Raw genomic sequence first — 19,664 nt, 5'->3', positions numbered from 1 at the left:
ATTAACAGCTGTCTACGCAAGATACTTCGGATCCGATGGCCAGACACTATCAGCAACAATTTACTGTGGGAGACAACAAATCAGATTCCAGCGGAGGAAGAAATCAGGAGGAAGCGCTGGAAGTGGATTGGGCACACTTTGAGGAAATCACCCAATTGTGTCACAAGACAAGCCCTTACATGGAATCCTGAAGGTCAAAAGAGAAGAGGAAGACCAAAGAACACATTACGCCGAGAAATAGAGACAGACATGAGAAGAATGAACAAGAACTGGATAGAACTAGAAAAGAAGGCCCAGGACAGAATGGGTTGGAGAAAGCTGGTCGGCGGCCTATGCTCCATTGGGAGTAACAGGCGAAAGTGAGTAAACAGAATTCCTATCCTTTTCGTTATAGCCAACTAAAATTGAAACTTACTATTTTCCTCTAGTGAAATACGAATAGTTTAGTGTAAAAGCTCAATAGTGATCAATGTACAATGATAAATAATAGTCGTCGGAATAGTGATATGCTTAATGGTATTACGAGTTCACCTTACTCGGTAAACGGAAAGAAGGTCAATGACACAGTGACATGATAGGCTATTCTAATCTGTTTTGTCCTCGGCACTGCTAACTAGGTCAACAAATAATAGGTCTCGATAAGGCGTAGAGAATGTATTCTACAAGTAATCACAAATTATGAGGTCACTAAACACATAAGTCAATCTTATTTATAGAATGATAGAAACGCCCTTGTGAGAGTCACAAAATAGCGTAATAAAAAAATCCATCAACCGATGACAGTCAAGGAATTGTGAGTGGGAAATGTAAACTGTAGGTGAAATAAACGTCTGTTGGTGTGAAAACATAAAATTCAAATGTTCAGAATAAAATTGTAAAATTAGGACCTTTTCCAAGTGAGTTCTAGGGATCCAACGTCCCCAACAAATAGTCAAAGTCTAACTTGTATCAACGTTAAATTTATTATTGGTTATGCTTTCCAAGTTTTTTTTAGTAAATTTATTAGAAACTGACAAGTAACTTCAAAGATATACGTGTTAAGCTTGAAGTTCTAGTCTGTATCAATGCAATAGATCTATATATCTCTGACATGTAATCTGTTCAATTGAATTAAGTTGGTATGAAAAAGTAGAATTAGATATTGATTACAAAATACTGTTTTGCCCCCCCCCCCACTTTTTTTAAAAAAAAAATTAATTTTTAAAGAGATTGAATCAATCTTGATTACAAGAGATTCAAAGATGTTACTAACTACAAGTTTAAATGATTATGAATTTAAGCGTTTTCGTAATCATAAGTGAAATTATTTATTGATTTATTGTTTTCTATAGTTAATGAGTGTAGTTTGATAATCATCAAAGTCCAGTAGGTACTGGACGGTTGTTTCATCGTAGTATGAAAATCCTCAACAATGTTTATTTATGACATTATTGGAGATCAAATTCAGGTCATTGAGCTCTTGGGAGAGAGTACTTTACCGACAAACAACGGCATTAAAATTCAATAGTCTAAATCTTTAAATTCAATCAGCTCGTGATATTGCACAACGAATTTCTAATGCCATTGATAGATAACTTCATCATAATCAACATACTTGAACTCCATTAGTCAGTACCTCTCAATTGAACTCATTGAATTACCTATCGAAATCAATCGCTAATTAATTGATTAATATAACAGTTGAATTCATGAGTCAATTAAAGCTAGACCACCTTGAAAAACCTGGAAGCACTGGATGGCCATTTTGTCCAAGGTGGTCTAGCTTTCATCCACTCATCAATTCAACTATTAAATTATTATAATAATATCCACAAAACCCCACTTTCTCATAATAATCATCATGTGCTAACTAGTGACTGACTTCAAGATGTATTTCCTGGAGTTCTGGTGAGAAGCCGTGACCAGTGGGGTTCAACACTATCTGCTGTGAGGCATTAACTCATTGACAACAATGGTGGACGGTTGGATGCCATCCAGCTCAGTGGCGTAGAGGTTAAACGTTCTCACGGGAGACCAATGGGTCCAGGGTTCGAACCCCTCAAGCTGGATCATGGATGTGTACTATTGAGGAGTTTCATGCCTCACGGCTATTTAGTGCTTTCAGGTTTCTCATGAAGGTCCAGCTTTTATTGATTCATCTATTCAACTATTTAAATAATTAAAATATTTACAAAACCCCTTTCTGATAATTGATATAATAATTTATAACATTTCACTTACTTGTACTACTGTTAATTTATTATTGCCTGAATAAAATGTTGGACATATTGGACCATTTTGTATAATAGCAAATGGTGATGTAATTCCTAATGGTGCTTGATAATTGATTTTATCTAATTTACTTTCATTTTCATAATCAGTAAAATTTGTTGGTAAATTAACAGAACAACACAATTTTAAACGATAACCAACTTGTACAAAATGAATTTCATTTTGTCTTAAACCTAATAAAACAATGACAAAATAGGTAATGTTAACCTAATCAAAGATCAGATTAAGATGATAATAATAATAATAAAGAAAAGTATAGAATACTACATTGCATAATGATTGAGGTTTAAATGACTAAATAATATAACTAAATTTTGAGTTTTTTGCGGACCTCAAATGCCCTGGTACGGCTGAGGGTGAAGAGAGTTCACTCGCCGTCTCGTAATGCTTTCATATGGCCACGCGTATACAGTCACTGTTAGGGTAGTCATACTCACTGACTTATCGAGGCGGGGGTGTTGTTTGCGGAATTGAAAGGACAAAAGGTGAATGTCCACAGCTTTAACCGGGTTGGTTGATACAAAGGATCCATCTGGGTGAGTTGGAAAATCCTGATTCTAAAATAATGGTGCACATAGGCTCTAGTATTCTGAGCGAACAAATGGTAAATGAACCTATTATTGGTCATGGGATGATATGAGACCGCATCTTCTAACGTTACTCCACTGCTTTATGGATTAGACATTTAGGTTAAAGGTTCGAAGTTTGGCTCCCTAAGAAAACCACCTGCTTCAGTTTAGGTACCCGGGCAGTATCACAGCCCACACACAAATCGATGATATGTATTATTGGACTCGTTATAATTATGTGGCGCATATGTATTTGGCTCCCCTTGGTACAAATGCTTATATATTCAAAATAAATAAAATAAACCTTGCAGTTTCTGGTTCTGCCAGCTTAACAGATTTTCATGAATACTTCTACTGTTCAAATGATTGTGTTCTTCTTTATTCCAAACATCATTCAACCAACTTAAACTTTTATTGTAAGAAACGTTTAAACAAATCGAGCCTTTTTAATACAATAAGCCCCATCCCCCTAAATGTTACATTTGCTTCATCAAAGTATCGTTTCATTATAAAGATGTATATAGAAATCAATCAGTTAGCGATAAATATCAACATTTGACTTCCACTAACTACCAGGAAATTAAATGAGACCTATTAATATGTTTCATTTTTGTTTCATTCAGTTATAGTGTAATTTAGATATCTATATTGAATGAGTCTCTTCTTTGAGAGGACGAAAAGCGAATGTTCGGCGGTCTAACCGGGTTGGTGAACATGGCGCGTCCACCTAAGGGAGTTGGAAAACCCCAATTCCAAACCAATGGTACACATGGGCTCTAGTATCCTGAGGGAACAAATGGCGTATGAATCAATCAGTGGTCACTGACTATCATGGAACTGCATCTCCTTACGATGCTCCACTGCCTTGTGGAACGTTTCTTCTAATATGACATTTATCAGCTTGATACACCTGGATCTTAAATTTCATGTTCATACTAAGACTCAAACTATAAAAACTTAAAACAATTGCTGTAGAAATTCAAAACACGTACTATAATTCCTGTTTACATACACGATATCGGCATACACTCTAAATGTACATACGTCAACAAGGATTAGTCAGCTAAAGTCGCAAATAAAATTAGAGGGAGGAATACAAACCGTTTTACAAATAAATATCATAATAGTAGAAAATGTTTCTATCTGTCTCGTAAAATATTAAAACTGAACAGTTTATGCTTAATTCCACTTGGTATTGTTTATTTGAATCTTCCATTGACGTTCAGTACTATAATCGATCAATCTCTTATTGACTTATTTGCATCCTTTGCAGATTGCCTCAACATTGCCTAAATCCACAAGCTTTATAAACAAAGATCGATAGTGGCTAGCAATGAAATCCAGGACGCTCGTCTAGTCTCATTTGACAGTTGTCAACTGGATGTACCTGCATCTCAGAGTTGATGTTCACTCCTGGACTCGAACCCAGTACCTTCTGTTTCAAACGCCATCAGGTTATTCACCCAGAGATTAAGTCGTGATAGCTTCTTGCTTGTGTAATGGAGTGATGTTTAAAACTTCCAACGAGTCCCAAATAGAATGAAACACTCATCCTGGATTCCAGTACTATCCACTATCCATCTGAACAGTTTATGATTAAAAATTTTTTTTTCAAATTTAATATTTATGATCTTACCTTGTGGACATTTATAATTATAACGTTTCTCTTTATCACTTTCTTGTAATACATTTGATTTAATTTGATTCAATGAATGATCTGTGATTAAACAATAATTTCCAATAGGTAATTGATTTCTATAAGATGTATCATCTAATTTAAACCGATTTGTCATTGACCAACATAAACTAATACTTGTACCAAGTATGAATACAACACGTCGTGAGATTTGTGTTTTAGTAAAACCAATTGGACATGTTGGTTCATTAATAAGAAGAGCTAATTGACTAACTAAAAATGCAATAAATAAGAAGAAATGGTTTTATTAACAAACAAATGGTAGATATGTAGGAATATATTGAATATTAGTAAGATCTATGTACTTGTAAAACCGATTTCGTCTTTGTTGTGACTTTATAGAAGGTCGTCATCAATTTGTTATGATTTTATGTCCGGCTTTTTATCATTTGAAATATCCACCAATCGAAATACGACGTGTCTAATCTTAACACTGTGCTAAATCAATGATGTTCAACTGGTACGAGTAGTCTAGCGTTCTTATTGGTCGCCTTGTCCGCCAAGACCTTACAATTGAGTCCAGAACACTAATTACACCTTCTGTTATGCGAATCTATGCAAATAATCTATTTCAAGCATGTTCGGTTTATATACTGCAATAAAAAACTGCAATACACCATAAAATAGGAAATAATATTTGTACAGGATCAAGCCAAATGTGGCTGTGAACGTGAGATACAATAATCAATAATCAGTACCTTATTTTCTACTCTAATTTCTCAGTTTTGGACATAATTGTATTTTCCTAATTGTCGTACGTTGTGGTCGGGTTAGTCATCTATTTATTCATGTATCTTTTTACACTAATCAGAATTTGGGTACTAGATCGGAATTGGAATAAATCAAGTATTGTTCCAGTTGTCTTCTCTCTCTCGCGCGTGCTTGTCAGCCAATCAGGTGATAGAATAGTTTTCGTCTCTCTACCTCACTTCGAACTCATTCACACTAGCCTCAAAGTTAAGCCAGTCATCCTATCTTATCAAGGTCTTAATCTACATTAGACAAGTTATCCTTGGCCTGAAAAGTGGGTAAACAGATCAAGGACGTAACAAATATCTAATGTACAGTATGGAAAAAGACAGATGAAATCTATATTCTTTTCCGTTATAACAAATTATAATGACAAAACGTATAGTAAAAGAAAAAAGAATAGTTCAGACAACTGATTAATCTCATAATATCCTTATTATGTGTTTTTATGATTTATTGAAGTTGAGAAGATGGTTGTTTATTACTATCCAGCTCCTACTATATGATTATTTCTGTCCTATATCTAATCGAGATTTTGTAACTGATATGCTTGATGTTATTACGAGTTCACCTTACTCGGTAAACGGAAAGAAGGTTAATGACACGATAGAGTATTCTAATCCGTTTTGTCCTCGTCCATGCTAACTAAATCAACAAGTCTTGATGAGGTGTAAAGAATGTATTCTACAAGCACCTACAAAATACGAGGTCAATAAACACAAAAATCAATCTTATTTATAGAATGATAGAGACGCCCTTGTGAGAGTCACAAAATAGCGTAATAAAAAAATCCATCAACCGATGACAGTCAAGGAATTGTGAGTGGGTAATGTAAGCTGTAGGTGAAATAAACGTCTGTTGGTGCGAAAACATAAAATTCAAATGTTCAGAATAAAATTACAAAATTAGGACCTTTTCCAAATGAGTTCTGTGCAACGTCTCCTGATCGGCTGATAAGTCGCCCAAGGTCTTTAGTTCATTATACTTTTGCTAAAGTTATATGTTTACTGATGAGCACACGATGTTGATCAGTCACTAATTTAATATCCAATAACTATCAATTTTCACCATCAGTTAGTTTTTGTTGAAACGCAATTTTCATTCCAGTATCACGGATGAACATTCTTTTCAATTCGAGAAATCACTGTAAAAAACGTCTTAATTAATTCACATCACTGATTGGCCCATGTTACACCTAAATGAACATAAAAATGTGCCCTACTTCGACTTCTATCCTTCCTTATCAAGGAATTATGCCTGTTACCCCTCATTGAGGAGTATAGGCCACCCATCAGTATTCTCCATTCAACTCTGTCCTGGGAAATCCTTTCCACCTATTATTCATCCTTTTCATATCTGCTTCAACTTCCCGGCTTAATGTGTTCTTTGGCCCTACTCTTTTCCATTTCCCTTCCGGATTCCAAGTTAAGGGTTGCCTTGTGATGCAGTTTGGTGATTTCTTTAATGTATGTCCGATCCACTTCGAACATCTTTTCCTAATTTCCTCTTCAGATGAAAGTTGGTTTGTCCTCTCCCATAAAACACTGTTGCTGATAGTATCCGGTCAGTCAGTGTTGAGTATTTTGCGTAAACAACTGTTTATAAATACTTGTACATTCTTGACGATGAATGTAGTAGTTCTCCAGGTTTCAGCTCCATACAGTAGAACTGTCTTGACGTTCGTATTGAAGATATTCACTTTGAAATTATTTGAGAGTTGTTTGGAGTTCCATATTTTATTAAATTGTAGAAATATCGTCCTTGCTTTGCCAATCCTCTCCTTTACGTCTGAATCAGATCCTCTTTGTTCATCAATGATGTTTTCCAGGTACATGTATGTTTCAACCTCTTCCAGAGTTTCTCCATCAAGTGTGACTATGTTAGTGTTCTTCGTGCCTTATCAAGGACGTCCTTGATAAATGTACTATTATTAAAAATTCTGTATTATTTTCCAATTAGTCAGTTTTCAATCAACAAAGAAATAATTTTACTATCATATAGCTCAATATTAAATAGTTGAAGAAGTAAGTGGATTCAACCTTTTATTGGCTGGATATTGATCAATGGTTGATCTCATATTTGTTTTTATCATTTAATGTTAACTAGATTCTTTAAATCAAGTTGCAGTATTTCTCAATGTTGAGTGTATTGTGTTGAAATTTTAACCGTTTGTAGATGGTATTCAATGAACTGTATGTATGTAATGATACCTGAACAAAAAAAGATAGACTTTAAAAGATTCCATTTACCGTACTTAATGTAGTACGTCATAGATAGTATGATTGTTCATGTTTATTATTGAAAAGATAGTTTTTACTATTACTATTATTACTGTTATTACTGATTAGTTTCTCAGTGTTTTGATGTCATCTTGACATCATATCAATCCATCTTCTCTAATTGCATTGTTTGTGCATTTTCCCACCGATTGCGCTTCATTTCAGTTCTTTCCTTATCGGTCTTCTACCAAAATACATTCTATGTCTGACCATCAACATCTACAACTTATATGGATATAAGTAGACCACATTTCACCGACACATCCCTATTTTATTGATCGTTTCAACAGATAACTTGGTTTGCTGTTAATTTGATGCCGGTTTAAAATACGGTAACAAACACTAAAACATATAATCAATTTAGTCATTACATATGACCGTTAATAAATGAAATATCCAGTCAATAAGATAGATATTTATGAATTCACTGCTCAAAAAAGGCAACATTGAATTCGATGAGAAATAAAATTAACATGACAATGGAAATAATGATAATAATACTTACTTCGAGTTTCAGCGTTTGGTATGAATTCTGATTTAGCTTCTCTATATTCACAACTTATTTCAGGAAATAAATTTTGTAATACATCACTAAGTGTTTCATCAGGAAGAACATTACGAAACAATGGTGCAACAAGTCGATTTGTTCCTTTGACTGGTGGACATTGATAAATAGAAACAAATAACGGTGGATCTAGTATTGTAGATTGTGGAGTATATGAAGTTTCTGAAGTGTACAATGATGTTATAGGTGACGATGAAGAAGAAGAATCAGACTTTGTTATTTCTGACTCAACATTATCATCTGTATAATTTTCAAAAGTAGAGCGTTTCCATCTTGCTATCCATTTACGACGACGTAACGGAAAGAAATCACCAACTGTTATTCTACGCCGTGGTTTTACATAAAACCAATCTTCATCTTCATTTGTAAAAGGTGATATAGTCGTGTCTATATTACGTAATTCTTGTGCTTCTTTACCATTATTATTATTGTTACTGGTACTAGTGCTGTAGTCTCCTTTGTATTGTGAAACTTTCTCAATAGATATATACGGAGTTCGTGTAGAATTAGTCCAAAATTCAGGTTGTACACAACAAGTAATTATTTGTAAGATATTATCAAATGTTGGTCTCCATGCTGTTGGACCAGAAAGATGACCAATAAATTCTAAACTTGGTTGAAATCGTCTAGTACGTATAAAACCTATTAATGTAACAATTCAATAATTTCAATGTATATGAAAACAAACTATGATACATTAATTAACATTTAATTATCAGAAGAAGAGGGTTTTGTAGAGACTGTAGTAATTTAATAGTTTAATCGATGGGTCAATTAAAGCTAGACCACCATGGAAAACGTGGAAGAACTGGAAGGTCATTTCGTCCTAGTATGGGACTCTTCAGCAATGTGCATCTACGATGGATCGACTTTTGTACGAAGCAGTTTCCTACAGGTTCAACTCTAAGCTATTCTCTAGACTGTCGAGTACAGAGTCTTGTTTCGCCAAAGTCAGGACAAGTAAGCTATCTGGGTTAATAAACTTTATCTATTTCTAAAAACTTAAATTAGCAACGTTAGTATACAAATAAACAGTACAGTCTATTACATAGAAAAAAGTAGAGACATAAGTAACATGCCGAACAGTAACTAGAGAATAGGAAAAATGAGTCAACGAGGCGAATATTAAATTCACTTGGTATTGTTTGTTTGATTCTTCACCTCATTGCACAAGCAAGTGGCTATCAGGCCTCAGTAGCTGAGTGGATAACGCGATGGCGTTTGAAGCGAAAGGTACTGGGTCCGAGTACCAGAGTGAACATCAACTATGAGATGCACGTACGTCCGGTTGACGAGTCTCAAATAAGACGAGATGCGCGTCCTGGATTCCACTGCTAGTCAGTATCCATCTTTGCTTATAAGGCGAATATTGTTTGTTTGGAGGTGATTTATAATCAAATTTCCATAAAAACTAGTGTTCCATTCGTTTTGTCCAAAAAATATCCATACTAAAGCTATTCACTAGTGAGCACCCGGAGTTCTAGTGAGAAGCCATGACCAGTGGAGTCCAATACGTGTCGTGTGGAGACAGTTATCCACCTCAAATAATGGACGAATGGTTGCGTAAAATCATGGACCGATTGAATTTAGACATCACCACGGTGAGATGCCTGCTCATTGGTCTAGAGGTTAGGCGTAAGCGTGCGAAACCGAGAAACCTGGATTCGAGTCCCTTGTGCAAGGTTGTGGATGTGCACTGTCGAAGAGTCCCATACTAGGACGAAATAGTCGTACAATGCTTACAGATTTTCAATCGCATTCTAGATTAGATCGACTCATGAATTCAACCATTGAAATGTGATATGTTGTAAATAAATAGCCTCCTTATAATCAAAAGTCTAAATCATGATACTGGTTTTTCAAACATTATTTTTGATTTTACGATACGATCAAAACTTCTTGAAATATTGATAGTATTATGAAAAGATACTTGTTACATTTCTTTACAGAGGACATATTTGTTCATATTTTGTCTAATTCTAATCTTTAAACTAAATCCATGTCAGGTAGAGACAAATATCATCCTCAGTATAATGGAAAATGGTCACGCAATTTCGTGGATTAGTTGAGGTTAGACTTTAACACTGTTGGATGCTGGTCGGCTCACTGTTCTAGAAGTTAAACGTTTGCTCGTGAGACCGAAGGACCTGGGTTCGAATTCTGCGGGTGGGGTCGTGAATGCTCACTACTAAGAAGTCCCATAACAGGAGGAAACAGACGTCCAGTGCTTCCAGGTTTTCAGTGATTGTCCAACTTCAATCGGTTTATGATCCTAATCAAAAACACGGAAATCTCCAGAATACCATATTGAATTTTAACAGTATACTACCTGTGACATATATATATATATATATATTCAGTCTATTTATTGTTCATGATTTATATTATTTGCATCAAATGTATCAGCATAAGATTATAGCAACTATCCTACAATCAGTTTCGATAATGGTTAATTCTGGTTAAGCCCTTTTATTTACTCACTTAACAGACAATATCATATATTTCTTTTTACTATTATGATCACTAGCACATATTTTGCATTAATGTGTACGCCTGATTACATGACAGCCTAAGCACATACCTCTCTCTAGCTTAAATGTTGATAGCTTAAATATTGTTCTGTGAATCATTCTCTTGACTATGTATATATGTACGTGAATCCTATTATTAGCCTTTGCTTTTCCTAGCTGCGCCTTATTCGATTTGACTAAAAATCTGTCTCTATATTTCATCGAATACACATATTTGCCTCTCTGCTTCAAACTCGCTCGATGTGTTTGTAGCCTTGTGATCCGTGCTATCCACTAACAGACCGTAGTTGCTGTTTCTTATTTCCTTTTGATTTCAAACACCATTGGGATTTATATAACAACGGTTATCAAGGTGATTGATTAACAAAGCAAAGCCCCTACAAGTCTTATGAAATTTTTTTGACAAAATTAGTTGATTTTATCAAGTTAGCTTCAAATAAACGTATATGTACGTGTGCTACTCTTACCTGCTGGACAATACATTGTTTTACCAACAAGAAATAAGCAGAATTGTTTGAATTTATTGTATATAGCATTATGATGCCTTTGATAAATAAAACCATGTGGAGCTACACAATAGTCAACGACAACAACAGTAGATGATTCCAATTTGACAAATTGTTTTTGTAGAACAAAATTTGGCATACATTGACTACCATTAATAAATAATGGATAACCGAGCGTACCTGGATCAGCTATATTGCAGAAATAAAAAAATAAAAATTCTTGTATATAGGAAATGTCTACAACATTTTAAACAGTGGTCATCAACTACTTGTTAGTAGTTTGGAAAATATAACATAAATTTTAAACTAGGAAGTATATCTAGACAGTTTGGTAATGGTTTAAATTGAGATATGAACAAAATGTTACCGAGGATATTTCACAGTAGGGATGTATAATCGTTTATTAAGTTAATGAATATTTATCGTCAATCACTAAATGGGTTAACACTGTAGGAAGTTCGTTACTTTGCTAACATTATTTCGAAAACAATTACCTAGGAAAGCAATGATCATTAATGTACAATTAATTTCATTCTCTTCGAATTTATTTTCGATGTTTATGGCTCCTAAAGAGCCCGTAACAGACGTAAAGTACACGGGTTATACTAGCCTTTTAAATAAATTATACATTGTGAATCTCCCAACAGCGTTTCTATCATTGTATAAATAAGCTTGATTTGTGTGCTTAGTGACCTTGTATTTTACGCCTGTTACCCCTCGTGAAGGAGCATAGGCTGCACACCAGATGAATTAAGGATTGCTTGCATAACGCGATGTCGTTTGAAGTGAACGGTACTGGGTTAAAGTCACAGAGTGAACATCAACTCAGATTGAGGTACATCCAACTGATGAGTCCCAAATAGGGTGAAGCACACATCCTGGGTTTCCCTGATAGCCACCATCCATCTCTGCTTATTTCGTGTAAAGTTCTACAAAATTAGTAAGAAGTAATAAAGTGGAGTGAATGCTAATTAGATTAATCAGGTATTTGTCAAATTACTAACGATAATAAATCAATAATAATAAGGATAATAATTATAATAATACAGAGATATGTGAATAGAATAATCAAAGACAATTATAATAGGCTTAGAAAGGCTGTAACTATATTAGTCAAATTAAGTCATTTAGTAGTCAAGATTACTATTAATTAACTCATTATGAACTTAGGTAAGGTAAGAGCAGCAGTTGAAGGTATTACTTTTGTACACATAGTTCTAGTTTCATAATCCGAATGTCTAGTATTTCTGCCATTTGAAAATCTTTGAATCTGACAGATTTTTGCATATATTTATTTAGTAATCCAAACAGTTCAATGATTTCATGAAATTACTGTCCATAGAATTATTCATTTTCAATTAGTGTTTCGGTATACTACTTATACGAGCTGATAAAAGTAGTATTTATCGGTTGAAGATGTTAGATCCTCAGATTTCAACTGAAAAAGGTCTAATTTTGTAACTTTATTCTGAGAATTTGAATTTTATGTTTTCACACCAACAGACACTTAGTTCACCTACAGCTTACATTTCACACTCACAATTCCTTGATTGTCATTGGTTAATGGATTTTTTTGGTACATCATTTTGTGGCTCTCCCAACAGCGTTTCTATTATTGTATAAATAAGCATGATTTGTGTACTTAGTGACCTCGTATTTTGTGGTTGCTTATAGAATACATCCTCTACGCCTCATCGAGACCTATTATTTGTTGACCTAGTTAGCAGTGCCGAGGACAAAACAGATTAGAATAGCCTATCATGTCACTGTGTCATTGACCTTCTTTCCGTTTACCGAGTAAGGTGAACTCGTAATAGCATCAAGTATATCAGTATCAAGAATTGGAATTAAGATTTTTACTAACAGAAAAGGAACATAAGAATAAGAAAAAGCAAAGTTTAACCAATTCAAATAACAACAAGAATTCAAGAACGATATAGTTTATAAGAAGTGTTATATCTTAGTGAAGACGTAGGTACGGGTAACTTCCGAGACCCATTAATGGACGATTATTATATATATATTCTTATTGTTTAACTATTTAGTAATAAGATTGTGTATATCTATATTCATCTTATTATAAGCTTCATTTTGACCTATGGATTATTATCATACGATTTACTGTTCCTAAATTATATCCAGTTAATTGATTACTGTCTCCCACGTTCACAGCCACATTTGGCTTGATCCTGTACAAATATTATTTTCTATTTTATGGTTTGATGCGGTCTATCTGTATGATATATAAACCGAGTATGCTTGAAATAAATGATTCACATAGATTCGCATAACAGAAGGTGTAATTGGTGTTCTGGACTTAATTGGAAGAGCTAGGCGGGCAGGCGACCGATAAGGACGCTATACTGCTCATACCAGTTGAACATCATTTATTTGGTACAGTACTAAGATTAGAAAAGTCGTATTTCGATTGTTGGATATTTCACATGATAAAAGGCTGGACATAAAATCATAACGGATTGGCATACGTTCTATGTTTTATAAAGTCATAACAAGAACCAGTTCAAAGAAGATGTACAAATGATATATATATATATATATATATATATATATATATATTCAATGTATTATTTTCATATTTCAACAGCCGTTTCGTGCTATTTTGGATCTCTAGTGGATGCGCACTGTTTAGGCGCCCCACAATGGGACGAAACAGTTGTCCATTGCTTCCAAATTTTCCATGGTGGTCTAGCTTCAATTGACTCATGATTTCAACTATATATAATTACCATAAAATCTCCACAAAATCCCCCTTCTAATATATGATCTTACTTAATTCAATCAATTAGATTATCCTAATTTAACCTTCATTATATTACACTACAATATGATTAATTACACTATTTAGATTAATCAATGAAATTTCACTTTGTATTGTTTACATTGTATGAATCAACTAATATACATAATGTTTACTTAAATATAAATAAATAGAATATATAAGGCTATTTAATACATTATTTATAATATAAACGTTTATAAAAAAAAGAATGTTAAAGTGAAAAACCTTAAATTACTTATATTATATTATGGATAATTAACTTTATATGTAGATAGACTGATATATGTTAATGGATATATAAATATGCAAAGATGGATAGTGGCTAACAGTGTAATCCAGGACGCTCATTTCGTCCTATTCGGGACTCGTCAGCCAAATGTACCTGCATCTCAGAGTTGATGTTCACTCTTAGACTCGAACCCAGTAACATTCGCATCAAACGCCATCGCGTTATCCACTCATCTACTGAGTCCTGATAGGTACACACAGCTGACGAGTCCTAAATAGGACGAAACGCACGTCCTGGATTCCACTGCTAGCCATTATTCATCTTTGCTTACAATGCTTGTGAAATAAGGCTATATCGAGGCAATATGTACAGTATGTACATATGCCAATAAGAGACTGACCAGTTGCAAACCTAAACACCAATGGGAAGTTTCGAAACAAAACAATACTAAGTGAATTTAATATATGAATAGTTTCATTTAAGGGATAGTTGAATTCATGAGTCAAATGAAAGTGGATCATGTTGGAAAACCTGGAAGCATTGAAAGGCTGTTTTGTCAATTGACTCATGAATTCAACTATTGAATTATTATAATATCCACGACCCCCCTCCTTTCTCATAATAAACATCATATGCTAACTAGTGACTGGCTTCAAGATGTATTCTTTGAAGTTCTAGTGAGAAGCCATGACCAGTGGAGTTCAATTGTGTCTGTTGTGAGGCAGTAACTCACTGAAGACAATGGTGAATGGTGGTTAAATTTCGTTGATTGGTTGAAGTTAGACACTAACATTGTTGAATGCCGTCCAACTCAGTGATGTAGAGGTTAAGCGTTCTCACGTGAGACCGATAATTCCTGGTTTCGAATCCCTCAAGCGGGATCGTGGATGCTCACTTCTCGGCAGTCTTATATTAGGGTGAAATGGCCGTCTAGTGCTTCTAGGTTTTTCACTGTGATCTAGCTTAAATCGATTCATGAATTCGACCATTAAATTACTATAATATCCACGAAACCTCTTTATGATAAATCTATTCTAGCAATAAGTAGTCAAAAAAATTTAATAAAGTATTGGATTGATTTGAAAAGATTTACAAATTGTAATCTCATTTAAAATATTTAATGTTAATTATAAGTAAAGATGGATGGTGGCTAGCAGTGGACTACAGGACTCGCGTTTCGTCCTATTTGGCATTTGTCAGTTGAGTGTACATGCTGGATTTATAGCTGACGAGTGTCAAATGGGATGAAACGCCCGTCCTGAATTTCACTGCTTGCTTATAATGCTTGTGACTTAAGGCAATATCGAAGTAATTTGCACAGGATGCACATATAACAACAAGAGACTGATCAATTGGAATCCTAAACATTAATGGGAAGATTCAAGTAAACATCACTAAGTAATATGTTAATCTTTTTTAATCCATAAAATTTTTCATGGCTAAATATTTTATCATATGTAAAATGTCGTGATGATATTTAGGGGAGTGTAATCCGTTTCAAATGGAGACAGTTATCCACCTCAGATAATGAATGAAGAGTTAAGTAAGATCACAGTTAAATTCAACTAACTCATTTATTGTACAAATATATTAAATTAGGATAAAAAAGAATTGTCATTTCAACTTTTTAGACAAATGGTAATTTTTAGAAGGGGGCTTTTTGTGGAGAATGTAGTTGTTTAATAGTTAAATTCATGAGTCAATCAAAGTTAGACCACCATGGAAAACCTAGAAGCACTGGATCTCATGAGCGGGATCGTGGATGCACACTACTGAGGAGTTTCATGTTGGGAAGAAACGGTCATCTAGTGCTTCCAGACTTTCCATGTTGGTCTAGCATTGATTGATTCATGAATTTAACTATTAAATTGTCATTCACTGTTATATTTATTTATAGTTAAGTGAAAAACAATTGATAAGAAATTAGACGTTTGAACTCGTTGTTTGCTTGAGGTTTATTAGTGAAACACTTAAATTCTATCATGAAGGATTTCCGATTAAAAAAGGCTAGTAGCGAAACTTTTATCGTTTAGGTGATGTTATCAGTTGTCTGAGATGCTATAACACATAAATTCAAGATCATAATAGTTATTATTAATCACTGACCAACCTATGTTCATTTTGTTACGTGACTGGAGAAAGTCATCAGAAAACTTTACTTGACTTAAATTTCGTCTTATTCGGGAATCTTCAGTAAGAAGTACCTGCATTCTTGGGGGAGTCGATATTTTCTAGTGAATTTGAAACAAGGTCATCAAGCTTTTTAAACTTAGTCCTTATTAGTAGGATTTTCGAACCTCATATGAACTTCGTTAAAACTTGGAAGTTTACATTACTTAATTACTGAATGGTAGTCAATTAGTCTTAGGCTTGTGCCGTCTTTGGTATTAATTGAATTCTGTCAGTTGAAGGTTGGAATCCCATAGGGAATACTAATTCCCTTAAGAATTTAGGTAGGCTTTGCTTGTGAGTACCAGCTAGCACATAACTTAGATTTGTAATTTCCTTTAAACTACCTCCGATCATCTAATATCAAAACATGGTGAATATGGTATCAAGTCACCTGGAATGATGACCGAATTTCAACTTGATCGATATATTTCATTCAGTATTACAAAGACCAGAATAACATAACACTGTCTACTACTAGGGAATTATTTTGTGTAAGCATCTTAATAATAAAGAAAAAGAAAGTTCTTATTTAAGTTTGTGGTAATATGTATATTGATAACGAGACCAAATTATTTGAAGATAAAACTTTACTACACCAAATTGCTCACTTCTTTGTTTAAAGAAGTGAAGTTTAATTTTAGGAGTCGATCAATAAAAAAATTTATATCAGAAGGGGTTTTTGTGGATATAATAGTAATTTTAATAGTTGAGATCATTAGTTAATTGAAGCTAGACAACCATGGAAAACCTGGAAGCATTGGACGACCATTTAGTCCTATTGTGGGACTCCACAAGAGTGCGCATCCACGATCCTGCCTCGCGAGATTCGAACCCAGGATTTATTGGACGAAAAGGCCGTCCAGTGCTTCCAAGTTTTCCATAGTGGTCTGGCTTTTATTAGCTCATGATCTCAACTATTAAAAACATCAATGTTTAGAAAAAAAATAACTTACAACATTTTGGTATATCACAATGTTGTATACCAGAAGAAACACCACGAACTTTAATTGGATAACACCATGGTTGAGATTTTACGCCGCCTGGATTTCGACATGAACGAAAATTATCAAGTTCAGAATCGGAGGTGCTTAGTAATTTACTACTTGTTTCATTATATTGTAGACGATATCGATAAATTGGGCCAATATCTTTACGTGAATTACTAACTCGCCATTTTGAACAAGGCTAAGGATGAACAATATATAATGTATACATATAAAGTTGAATAAATTTATTAAACAAATTCAAGTCTTGTCTGTGATATAATAACTTCGGTTAATTTAGATTTATGTAAAAAGATTAACCAGTAAATGAAAACGTTTTGGATCTGTAAGATAAAAAGGGCCCCCAAATGCCCTGGTACGACCGAGAGTGGAGAGGGTCCGCTCTCTCTCTCAAAATGCTCTCACATGGCCACGTGTATATAGCCTTTATCAGGGGAAGTCCTACTCACTGCCTTCAAGCGCAAAAGGTGTTGTTTACGAAATTAAGAGGACGAAAGGCGAATGTCCAGAGCTATAAATGGGTTGATGAACACGGCGAGTCCATCTAGGGGAGTTGGAAAACCCTCATTCCAAACCAATGGTGCACATGGGCTCCAGAATCCTGAGGGAACAAATGGAGTATGAATGAATCGTTAGTGACTGGCCACCATGGGACTGCATCTCCTCACGATGCTCCACTGACTTGTGGATCAGATCTTTAGGTCAAAGGCTTCGGATGTGGCCCCTTAAGAAAACCACCTGTTTCGGTTTGGGCATCTGGGAAGTATCGCAGCCGTCACACAAATCAAATGAGATTTGTGTGTCGAATATATATCTGGTGCCCCCTTGTACCAATATTTATGTGTCTAAATAAATAAAAATAAATGTAGAAAATATCAAACTTAACTATCATATGAATGTACAAAATATTATTAGATGGTTTCATGTTTAATAGTTTATAGTATTCTATTCAATTGTTGAAGTGACTAATTTTGAACATTGATAGCTTACACCATAGATTAATTTTAATTGAACTACTATTTCAAATCACGAAACATTGAGTTGCTATATTATACTAATATGGGATTTGAAGGTAGTGTTCATCCATCATCTTAACAACGATCGAACTAAAGATATTCAGTACCTCGATCGCCGCTTAACTTCTTGACCACTAAGCCAGCATCCAACAATGTACATGTCCGAATTCAATGAATTGACGAAGTTGTTTGTTTATCTTCCATCACTTGAAGTGTTTTAAATCCAATTAGCCATGGTTTTTCACTAGAACTCTTCGAACCACATCTAGAAATTTGTCACTATTGAGTACAGAATCATTATCAGTATAGTAGTTGTACAGAGACTATTTAAATTTTTACAGTTTACATTATGAATTAACCTTAGTTAGACCATCATAAAATGTAATTTCATAGATGACATTGTACTTTAACTACAATGCCAAAATTTTTTTTTAAATGTTAACCGGCAACAAAATTTTACATCGAAAATCGATAGGATTCAGATGAAAACTATCGATTTAAGTAAATTATAGTTTGGATTGATTTAAGTTCACTGTACATCAAGATGATTATTATTGAAGCTATGGATTTTCAAATGAAGTTATCGCATAGTATATATATAATGTCATTGATAAACAAGAAATCTCTTAATGCCTCTTTAATTTCAAATGAGATGATGGAGAAGATTTGTACCTCAGGTGGATAATTTTGATGGAGTTTTGTTCTCTGTGCTGGATGGGTTGGTCGTGGAGCTTTCATCACTCTTCTGAACAACATCATTAGCACAAACTTCAGATACAAGCTGAACTCCAAACTGGATATCAAAATGATATTTGTAAAACATAAATGTAATAAATTCAGTGTTTTTTGGGAGTTGAATTAAGCTAAGTCTAGTCGACATTTTTCAGTTATTATTTTGATGTCTAAATTTCACCCGACTAGGTCGGGTTAACAAAGCTGAATAATAAAACAAGCTCTTTATTGACATTGATGTCTCACAAATATATTTATTAGGCTAAACTTGTTGTTTACAAATGACTGATTACTGGGTAGTGACCACTGTCATGTATGTCAAGTCCTTCCTAGTTGCAATAGTTTAGTTGACTCGACATCGCGTGCACTATGTTGAGATGTAAGGTGATGGTTGGAAATAGCTGACAGGAAACCCTGGATTTAGGTTTCATGCCATATGTCACTCGTCAGCAAAGTGTGCCTGTGATCTTCAGGGGACTGATGCTCCCTGGTGGATTAAATCTCGTGTAACCCAACTTCACAATCAAAGAAATTATCATTAAGC

General features: G+C 34.3%; 1 protein-coding gene across 1 annotated transcript in view; it reads right to left on the bottom strand.

Moving 5' to 3' along the window:
* Positions 1–19,664, bottom strand: part of Smp_146720 (hypothetical protein) — a gene marked incomplete at both ends in the record, with an annotated part of 74,834 nt that overhangs the window by 44,007 nt on the left and 11,163 nt on the right. Inside the window, 5 exons of the mRNA XM_018797673.1 lie at positions 2,413–2,444; positions 4,477–4,749; positions 8,071–8,772; positions 11,129–11,356; positions 17,322–17,553. Coding sequence (XP_018652692.1) covers positions 2,413–2,444; positions 4,477–4,749; positions 8,071–8,772; positions 11,129–11,356; positions 17,322–17,553 — 1,467 coding nt within the window. The remainder of the gene's footprint in view (positions 1–2,412; positions 2,445–4,476; positions 4,750–8,070; positions 8,773–11,128; positions 11,357–17,321; positions 17,554–19,664) is intronic.

This window comes from Schistosoma mansoni, chromosome 5, assembly GCF_000237925.1.
Source record: "Schistosoma mansoni strain Puerto Rico chromosome 5, complete genome".
In the NCBI taxonomy this organism is placed as follows: Eukaryota; Metazoa; Platyhelminthes; class Trematoda; order Strigeidida; family Schistosomatidae; genus Schistosoma; species Schistosoma mansoni.
The sequence above is the reverse complement of the archived record's forward strand: the minus strand, read 5'-3'. Positions and strand labels throughout refer to the sequence as shown.